The 11,019-nt window shown below is 46.4% G+C and overlaps 1 protein-coding gene across 1 annotated transcript; it reads left to right on the top strand.

Moving 5' to 3' along the window:
• Positions 1-755: 755 nt before the first annotated feature.
• On the top strand, positions 756-1,249 carry LOC147975553 (uncharacterized). The gene is made up of 2 exons (XM_087520480.1): positions 756-935; positions 1,028-1,249. The coding sequence occupies exons 1-2, from the start codon at positions 756-758 to the stop codon at positions 1,247-1,249; spliced, it is 402 nt and encodes a 133-aa protein (XP_087376606.1).
• Positions 1,250-11,019: the final 9,770 nt, after the last annotated feature.

Below are 11,019 nucleotides of genomic sequence, written 5' to 3'. Positions count from 1 at the left end.
TACACATGAAACCGCCATATGAGCATTCGGGTTGCACTAGGCTCTTCGCCTCTTCGGGAAGTCGAACTTGATGGTACTACTACGTTATACTTCTGGCCATCTGACACTGAATGAACTGCTGCATGTCCATTGCATGCGGGAGGGAGAGTGTGTAGCGAAAGCTTCTCCTAGTCCTGCGAGCCACCACGCTCATGGTCAAGGGAGAGGGCATTGTAATCATGCTTCTCCTTGTTGTACGTGTTGACGTGACACATCAAAGCAGTGCACTCGATATATTTCTTGCGTTTACCAATGCATTAATTACAACGCATGCATGCATGCCATCACTTTCCTTTTGATAGTACTTGCATTTGTTAATTTAATTCACCTTCAAGTAGTACTATTAATATGTGATGGTAAAACTTTCTAATGCCCCAGCACTAAAGCGAGAGATGGTTGTGCACGAGGCGGGCAAGATCATGCTGACGGAACAGGACCCGACGATGGAGGTCTCTATGGACCTCACCTTGCTCCACTGCCCCTTGTGCCTCCGCCCCTTGATGCCTCCGGTGTATGAGGTTTGAATACACCTTGTCCGTTCGGCTGATCGAGCAAGGCGCGGGTTTCTCAATTCATGTGTTGTTTCATTGATTTGTGCAGTGCTAGGGAGGGCACCTGGCCTGCGTGGACTGCCGTGGGGAGCACCCCGAGAACCAGCGGTAGTGCCATAAGTGTGAGCATGGCATGGCGGTGGCTTCGACGTACGCAACACGCTGATGGATGCCATCCTCTGCTCGGTGAGGGTGGAGTGCCCACATGAAGGTTGTGGGCTCTACGTCACTTACCACAAGCTCGCCGATCACCATAGCGTGTGTCCGCTCGTGCCCTGCAAATGCCCGGTACCCGTCTGCGGCAATGAAGGCTCGCCACCAGCGCTACCCCGCCACATCAGCACTGTGCATCCCATGCCCGTGCATAGGATCTAGTACGGCAAGGTGCTCTAGCTGCATGTGTCGGTGTCGGAGCTCGGTGTTTGATGTTCGCGTAGGAGGATGGCCGCCCATTTTTCGTGGTCGGCGGCGTGCTCGACATTGGCACGCCTATCACCATGTCGATTGTCTGCATCAGAGCGGGGGCGTCCCGACCGCCGCACTACTCGGCCAAGGTGTGGGCGAATGGCCCGCCGGGGGAGCCCAAAGGCAGGACCGATGCCGTCAAGGTGGAAATCAAGGTGACAAGCAGCAAGGAGCCTGGCGCCGTCGTAGTGTAGGAGCTGACCTTCTTCACGGTCCTGCCCGAGCCGGGGCTGGGTTGTCAAGGACGGTGTCCCTCCACATTCAGATTTACGAGCTCACCTCCTAAATGATTCTACAGTGCATTATGTTTATCTTAGTAATATGCTAATATAGGGAGTAGCTTATAAGATGGTGGATTTTGGTGGTGATGTAGCAATTACATCGACACCAAATCAACAGTTAAAATAATTTCCAACAGTCAAAGTGATATTTTGTGTCTGTTGAATATAAAGATCCTTTGGGTAAGGAGGATAAGCTGCTTATATGCTTGAGGAATTGTTACATACTTTTGCGAGTTAGACACGACACATCAAAGAAGTACTACTACTACTACTACTACTACTACTACTACTACTACTCTGCACCAGGCAGACGAAGCTCGTGTCATGTTGGTGCCATGTGCGGCCCGCACATTAACCAAAACATCATGCCTCCAGCAGAGCCTCTGCATTTTCTCTATATCTACTCTTGTAAAAAGAGTTGGTGACGATGGTGGTGCGTGTCATCCTGCAATATAGGCCGTCCGATTTATTTCTCACGTATAGGAAGGAAACTATGGCATTTTTGCAAAAAGATACCCACACCCCTCTCCACATTTGCAAATAAGGCCTTCCCAAGTTTATCCATTTCTCTCACAAGATAAACTACTCATAAAAATGCATCTTGATGTTCTGTGCAATGCATGGGCATCTTGCTAGTAAACTTCTCAATCTCAAGGCCAAGGAGCAACGTGAACCTAAGAGCCAATCAGATGGTTGAGAACACTACAATTCATAGCTACAGATGCGTGTGTGAGAGAGGACGAGTGCGTGAGTGCACCTCTTCTCTTCATGTACAATGTACTAAACATATAGTACAAGTCTATGTGGGTGGCATTGACGTAGAGAGCTAGAGATGGTGCGTGCGAGAAGTCTCAAGAGACCAGGTGTGTGCGTGGGAAAGAGGGAGAGAGATGATATGTCTACGTTCTTCTGGAAGCATCAGCATGTCAGTGTGATCAATCCATGCAAGAAGCTGGCAAACAATCCCTCCACATGCGCTGCCTAGCTACATTGAGCTCCCCCATCATTTTATCCAAAACTATATCTCTACTCCTATAAAAGACTTAGTTGGTGATGATGGTGTGTCTGCCATCTGTCATTTCTGACCATTAGATTTGCATCTAACGGCTGTGAGGTAAGTTGTGGCATTTTTCCAACAATAGCCCACTTACTACTCCAATTTGCAGAAAACCCCTTATTATCTTATAAGCAGCCACATCCCTCCCTCACCTCATCAAAACAGCCTAAAAATATATTTCGAGTAAAAATTAATATATTTTTAGTGGTATATATGTATATGAAAACAAGAGTGTTTTCTTTCAAGTTTGTGAACAAGTACTACTCTAGTTTGGATCCGTTGCAATGCACGGACACATTGCCAGTTGACTGAAAAAGAGAGACATCTCCTGAAACAAAAACGTGCTCGTATTTTGTTTCGTACTTGCTTTGCACGTACCGCAAGTGCAATGGTAATAACGATCAAGGTGCGGGTTTCTTGATTGATGTGTTGTTCGATTGATTTGTGCAGTGCAAGGGAGGGCACATGGCCTGGGCGGATCCAGTACGGCAACGTGCTCTAGGTGCAAGTGCCGGAGTCAGAGCCGCGGTGCTAGCTGTTCGCGGAGGAGGACGGGCACACATTCTCTCTACTCTTATAAAAAACAGAGTTGGTGATGGTGGTGTGCCCGCCATCCTGCAATATAGGCCATCCGATTTATATTTGACGGATAGGAAGGAAACTATGGAAACTTTGCAGAAAGATACCCACACCACTCTCCACATTTGCAAATAAGGCCTTCCCTCGTTCATCATATTCTCCCACAAGATAACACTACTAGGAAAAGGGCTATAACTAATATGGACATTAATGGCGCACCACGTATGTGGTGCGCCACTGCTATATAGCAGTGGCGCACCATGTGCAGGTGCGCCATTAGTGTCCATATCACTAATGGCGCACCACACCCATAGTGCGCCACTACTCACATTTTTTTCCAATACTTGTAACGGCGCACCAGGGCATAGTGCGCCATTAATAGTTTTAAATAGTAATGGCGCACCACACAATCTATGCGCCACTACTAACAAATTTTTTTTACTTTTTTTTTCAAAACTAGTAATGGCGCACCAGTGTATACTGCACCATTACTAGTTTGAACTAGTAATGGCGCACCACAACCACGGTGTGCCACTACTAACAATTTTTTTTAATTTTTTTGCAAAACTAGTAATGGCGCACCACGTAACATGTGTGCCATTAGTAACCAGGGTTACTAATGGCGCATTTTAAGGTGGTGCACCATTACTAACCTGAGAGCAGCTAGATATTTTGGACAGCCACCTACCACACTCACTTTCCCCACTTCATTCTCTCCACCTCCTCCTCGAAGCTTGTCTCGGCTGCCTCCTCCTCCTCACCTCATTTGCACCATAGATTCACCCAAATTAAGTGGTTAAATTACCTTTTTTTGATAGGTAAGTAAGGGGAAATCTTTCTTTATGTTGTAGATCTACTTTATTCTCCCTTCAAAAACATGCACATGCACTTTTTGTGGCCTAGATCTACGTATGTTTGTGGTGTTGCATATGTTTGTGGTCTTGCATATGTTTGTGTTTGCAGGTACCGGTATTTGAAATGCGATAGTTGCCAATATTTTGCCGGAATGTTGATTCATTTCCGTTTCGGCGAGAATTTGGCACTATGCATTCTTTTTGGTCCTATTTTTAGGCAAAGTCATGCCAATTTTTTTTGGTTCTAAAATATCGTTTTGCTCTACCCCGCAGGCGACCATGGTCCGCACGATGACCGAAGGCATCGTGAATAGGTTTTTGAGCTTCGCGAAGGCCGAGATGCTTCAAAAGAACGAGATGGAGATAAGATGTCTGTGTCGAAGATGCAAGCTAAAGAGCCTTATGGACCCGGGTTCCATACAGGTGCGGGACCACCTGCTCTTGTGTGGTTTCATGGATGGCTATCGGTAGCAAGGTGATGAAGATGACTATGAAGTCGTCCATGGGGCCAGGCAAGAAATGAGGAAGGGCAGCAAGACAACCGCGGCGAGGGCGAGCGAGAAGACAAAGAATCTCCAGGACATGATCACGAATTAGATGCAGTACGCAGTCATCATGTAGAAGATGTCGAACATGATGATGAGGAAGATGTCGGAGCAGACGAAGGGCATGATCATGAAGATGAAGATGCCGGAGCAGACGAGATGGACCATCGATGGGCTGGGTGCAGGACCCTCATATTCAAGAGCTGCTTCTCAAGCAGACGGATAACGCAAGAGCTGCCGCCCGAGAGAAAGCCAAGCTGGATCAACTGGAGATAGACGCAGTTACTCCATTGTATGAAGGATGCAGGCCCAAGGATACCCGCTTGAAAGTAACGCTCATGGCTCTGGAGATGAAGGTAAAACACAAAATGACCGACACATGCTTCCACGAAAACATGGTCATTTTGGCACGAATGTCTTCCCTAGGGGAACAAGTGCCCGACCAGTTTCGAGGAGGCGAAGAAAATCGTGTGTCCTCTGGATTTACCGTATGTGAAATACCATGTGTGCATGAACAATTGCATCATTTATCGGGACGAGCATGCGGAGTCTACCATATGTCCGGTATTTCGCGGACCCTAAGCTAGCAAAGCTCCTGCGTCGGCACGCGAATAGGGAGGAGAAGAAGCGAGAAGATGACGGAAATGATCTGGAGATAAATAAAAAAGACAAGATGTTGAGTCACCCTAAGGATGCGAGCCAGTGGCAAGCGCTGAACTTCGAACACCAAGAATTTGGGGACGATCCAAGGAACATCGTGCTACGCGCGAGAACCGATGGAGTCAATCCGTTTGGCAGCCAGAGAAGCACACATAGCACCTGGCCTGTGTTTGTGTGGATGTACAACCTTCCCCCTGGTTGTGCATGAAGAGGAAGTACATTCACATGAGTATGATAATTGAAGGGCCGAAACAACCAGGGAACGGCGTCAATATGTATCTGGGGCTGCTGAAAGAGGAGCATGACACGCTGTGGAAAACGCCAGCCAATACGTGGGACGCTGCAGAGAAAGAATATTTCCCTATGAGAGCCGCACTGCTCACGACGGTGCACGACTATCTCGGTTACGGATATGTCACGGGGTAGGTGGTCCACGGATTTTCTGGATGAGTCAGGTGCATGGATGACACAACATATCGCCAGCTAGATAGAGATCCCGGGGCTTTGAAAACTATGTTCATGGGACATCGAAGGTGTCTTCGCGACGATGACTCATGGAGAAAACGCAAGGATCTGTTCGATGGTGGAACCGAACCCCGAAGACGCCCGCGTACGAGGAGCGGCAAGGAAATAGACAAGCTGTTGAAAAATTGGAAAGACTTCCCACTGTCGGGAAAGAGGCAAAAGACGCCAGAGCCGGGAAAGAAGCGAAAGGCGCCAGAGCCGCTGCTGAAGGTATGGAAAACGAGGTCTGTTTTCTGGGACTTGCCGTACTTGAAGATCCTCCGTGTGCCTCACAGCCTTGATGTCATGCATATCACGAAGAACGTGTGCGAGAGTCTGCTTGGTACCCTCCTCAACACGCCAAAGAGGACCAAAGATCGGCCGAAAGCAAGGGCGGACTTGAAATCAACGGGCATCAAGGAGGAGCTTCACGCTAATGATGATTATGATGGGGCGAAGAAGGACACGGAAAGTCGTCGCAAAGGCAAAAAGGGCAAGAAGACTGGAAATGACTATCCTCCCGCGTGCTTCACTCTAAGTCAGGAGGAGATCGAGCAGTTTTTCACCTGCCTCGTAGGAGTAAAACTTCCTTACGGTTAAGCGGGGAAGATAAGCAGATACCTAGACTCAGCAAAGCAGAAGTTCAATGGGATGAAGTCTCACGACTGTCACGTGCTGATGACGCAGATACTTCCAGTTGCATTCCGTGGGATCATGGACGCGCACATCCATGAAACGCTATTTGGCCTATGCAACTTTTTCGATGTCATCTCTCGGAACTCGGTTGGCATGAGGAAACTCAGAAGGCTATAGGAAGAGATCATGGTGATACTATGCGAGCTTGAGATATACTTCCCACCCGCATTCTTCGATGTTATGGTGCATCTGCTAGTCCATATCGTGGAGGATATCATCAAACTCGGGCCGACGTTCCTGCGCAGCATGATGCCGTTCGAAAGGATGAATGCTGTCATCAAAGGATACGTTCGCAACATGCCACTTCTAGAGGGAAGCATAGCCAGGGGCTTTCTGACCGAAGAGTGCATCTCCTACTGCACGAATTATCTACGCATCGAGAACCCTATTGGTCTGCCCGTCAATAGGCACCTCGTCAGGCTCGCTGGATGGTGTCACTGTGATGGTCGCCGCGAAATGCATGTCGACTTCAAGGGTCGACTCGCTGACTTTGAAAGAGCAAACCTAGTAGCGCTACAACACATAGACGTGGTCGATCCTTGGGAGGTAGAGCACAAAACCTTTATTGAGAAGACGTTGAAAGTGCAACTATCCCTAGGTGGTTTTGGTAATTCATAACAACATATAGCTCATTGAGCTAATGCTATTCCAAGATGATTATTTCAGGAAAGCTCAATGATTGGCATGGCATGGATATGAAAGTGGAACCCTCAAAATGCTAAGGACAAAGGATTGGCTCAAGCTCAAAAGCTCAAGACTCTTCATTTTATATTTTAGTAATCCAAGATCACATTGAGTCCATAGGAAAAGCCAATACTATTAAGGAGGGATGAGGTGTTGCTTAATGAGCCTCTTGCTTCATGTGCTTAGTGATATGCTCCAAAACCCTCAACTACTTTCCCATATCCACATATGACCAAAACTCTAAGCCAAACTCGGTCCTACCGATTCTTCCTATCCGGCGCCACCGAGTTTCACTTGTCATTAGCCACTGCCAAACCCTAGCAATTCGGTTCTACCGATAAGGATCTCGGTCTCACCGAGATGGGGTTGCAAACTCTCTGTTTCCCTTTCGTAAATTTTCGGTCCCACTGAAAGAGCGAATCGGTCCCACCGAGATTGCAATGTAAACTCAGTGTTTCCCCTTTGTAACTTTTCGGTCTCACCGAGTTCCACTCGGTCTCACCGAAAGAGCAAATCGGTCCCACCGAGTTTGCCTGACCAACTCTCTGGTTAGCTAATTACCAAATTCGGTCTCACCGAGTTTGTGTAATCGGTCTCACCGAGATTACGTTATGCCCAAACCCTAACCGAATCGGTCCTACCGAGTTGCATGTCAGTCCCACCGAAATTCCTAACGGTCACTAGGTTTACTACTTCGGTCAGACCGAGTTTATTTATTCGGTCCCACCGAGATTGGAAAACTGTGTAACGGTTGGATTTTGTGTGGAGGCTATATATACCCCTCCACCTCCTTCTCATTCAGTGAGAGAGCCATCAGAACACACACATCATTCCAACTCATTTGTTCTGAAAGAGAACCACCTACTCATGTGTTGAGACCAAAACATTCCATTCCGACCATATGAATCTTGATCTCTAGCCTTCCCAAGTTGCTTTCCACTCAAATCTTCTTTCCACCAAATCCAAATCCTATGAGAGAGAGTTGAGTGTTGGGGAGACTATCATTTGAAGCACAAGAGCAAGGAGTTCATTACCTACACACCATTTGTTACTTCTTGGAGAGTGGTGTCTCCTAGATTGGCTAGGTGTCACTTGGGAGCCTCCGACAAGATTGTGGAGTTGAACCAAGGAGTTTGTAAGGGCAAGGAGATCGCCTACTTCGTGAAGATCTACCGCTAGTGAGGCAAGTCCTTCGTGGGCGATGGCCATGGTGGGATAGACAAGGTTGCTTCTTCGTGGACCCTTTGTGGGTGGTTGCTTCTTCGTGGACCCTTCGTGGGTGGAGCCCTTCGTGGACTTGCGCAACCGTTGCCCTTGGGTGGAGCCCTGTGTGGACTCGCGCAACCGCTACCCTTCGTGGGTTGAAGTCTCCATCAACGTGGATGTAGGATAGCACCACCTATCCGAACCACGGGAAAAACATCCGTGTCTCCAATAGCGTTTGAATTCTCCAAACCCTTCCCTTTATATTCTTGCAAGTTGCATGCTTTACTTTCCGCTGCCCATAAACTCTTTGCATGCTTGCTTCAATTGTGTGATGATTGCTTGACTTGTCCTAAAATAGCTAAAATCTGCCAAGAACTAAAATTGGGAAAAGGTTAAGTTTTTATTTGGTCAAGTAGTCTAATCACCCCCCCTCTAGACATACTTCGATCCTACAGACGTACAATGACAGAGGCCAACAAAGGACGGACGGAGATATAATCAAAGAGAACAACTCATGTTTCACATGTTGGTTCAAGGAGAAGCTTCTGTCGTACCCTTTACATGAGGATTATTCTGTGGAAGAAAAACTCCTATTCGCCTTGTCACAGGGCGCCGAGCACAACCTGATGACCTATGAGGCGTACGATATCAACGGCTACACATTCTACACCGAGGACAAGGACATGAAGAGCGATGGTTGTTAGAACTCCAGGGTAACGATGGAATCCTACACCGGTAACGACAAGGACAGATACTACGGAAGGATCGAGGAGATCTGGGAGCTGAGCTACGCTGGAGAGAAGGTCCCGATGTTCCGTGTCAGATGGGCCAAGAGCATCCTAAAAGAAGACCGGTATTTCACCACCATGGTTATACCCAAAGCCAAATCCAAGACCGCGGGCGCAAACGTCTCTGCGAAAAATGAGCCATGGGTACTAGCTTCCCAAGTGGACCAATACTTCTTCATTACCGACCCGTCAAAGCCCAGTCATGTTGTCGTGAGGAGAGGCAAAAGGAAGATCATCGGAATGGATGGAGTCGCCAATGAGCAATACTTCGACAAGTATGGCGACCCGAAGATGGAACATGATGACGACGATGAAGTGCCATACACCACAAGAAGAAGCAGGACCACCCTACCTAAAGGACGTCCGTTCAACAGAAGAACTCCATTTGCGAAAAAGAAGGGCAAGAAGATTGTGAAAAGATAGCTAGCTAAGATCGATTGTATTTAAATTGTAGTCTTCATTTCTCTATTGTATTTCAACATATTGAAATGATATTTCTTCTGTTCTAGTCCTCATGAATATTTATTTATGTTTATTCTGGTATACCAATTTTTATTTATGTTTATTCTGGTATTGAATTTCTAACTCACAAAAAGTATTGAATTTGTTAATATTTTTTGAACTCATGAATATTTTTAAATTTCATGGGCACGTTTTGAATTCATGAATATTTTTTAAAATTTGATGATATTTTTTCATATTCATAAATGTTTTACCAATTCACAAATGAATCCAATTAAAAACCCAAGAAAAAACAAATTTGATGATATTTTCAAATAACAAATTTGACGATATTTTCAAATAACAAATTTGATGATATTTTCAAATAACAGATTTGATGATATTTTCAAATAACAGATTTGATGATATTTTTTCATATTCATAAATGTTTTACCAATTCACAAATGAATGCAATTAAAAATCCAAAAAAATTTTGATGATATTTTCAAATAACAAATTTGATGATATTTTGAAATAACAAATTTGAATATATTTTTTCATATTCAGAAATATTTTCAAATAACAAATTTGATGATATTTTTTCACATTCATAAATGTTTTCAATTTTGATCGTCATTTTATAAAAAAATTATTAGATGCAACAAAAAATCAAAAAAAAGTTACTAATGGCGCACCAGGAGAAGGTGAGCGAGTGCTATCAAGGTACTTATGGCGCACCCCTAGGAGGTGCGCCATTGGTATACCAATTTTGATGATATTTTTTCAAATATTTTCAAATAACAAATTTGATGATATTTTGAAATAACAAGTTTGATGATATTTTTTCATATTCATAAATATTTTTAAATAACAAATTTGATGATATTTTTTCACATTCATAAATGTTTTCAAATTTGATCGTCATTTTCTAAAAAATTATTAGATGCAACTAAAAATAATAATAATAAGTTAATAAAGGCGCACCAGGGGAAGGTGCGCCATTACTATCACTGTGTTTATGGCACACCCCCAGATGATGCGCCATTTCTAACCTTCCCCACTCTATCCCTCCCTCGCCAGATCCCCCTCGCCCCCCCGCGCTAGACCCCCCTCCATCTTGATCGCTATCCCCCCTCGCCGTTGACGACCCCCCGCACCCTACCCCGCTCCGCCGCCGCCGATCCCCCGCACCCTCCCCTGTCTCCTCGCTCGGTTCCCCCGAATGGAATCGGCCGAGCGCGCTTGGGTTCCTCACCCCACCGCCCGATCCTCCACCTCCGACGAGTGAGGGCATCCTCCAACCACTGCAGCAGCCGGTGAGCGAGGCCGCGACGCGCCCACCCCGCCAGCCCCTGCCCCTGGTCTCCAGCAGCAGCCGGCGAACCAATGGCGGACGCTGCCGTGACCCTCGCCGCCACCTCCCGCCGTCTCTTCCTGCGCGTGGCCGGCCGCTGCTCTCCTTTGACGCGCTGCCCGTGGTGAGCCCCTCTTCCTTACTCACCTATATGCTCCTTGGTCATTTCTCTATTCCTTGTTCCTCTCCTATTCATGCCGCTACTTACTACATGGATCAATGGATGTTGGGTAGATGGATGTGTGTTGATGTCTGGTACTAGATGGCTTGCTTGATGGATGGTTGAATTGTGCTAGTTGTTTGCTAGATGGATGG

The sequence above is a fragment of the Triticum urartu genome, chromosome 4A (genome assembly GCF_056163025.1).
Source record: "Triticum urartu cultivar PI428250 chromosome 4A, HENAU_Tu73, whole genome shotgun sequence".
Classification (NCBI taxonomy): Eukaryota; Viridiplantae; Streptophyta; class Magnoliopsida; order Poales; family Poaceae; genus Triticum; species Triticum urartu.
The sequence above is the reverse complement of the archived record's forward strand: the minus strand, read 5'-3'. Positions and strand labels throughout refer to the sequence as shown.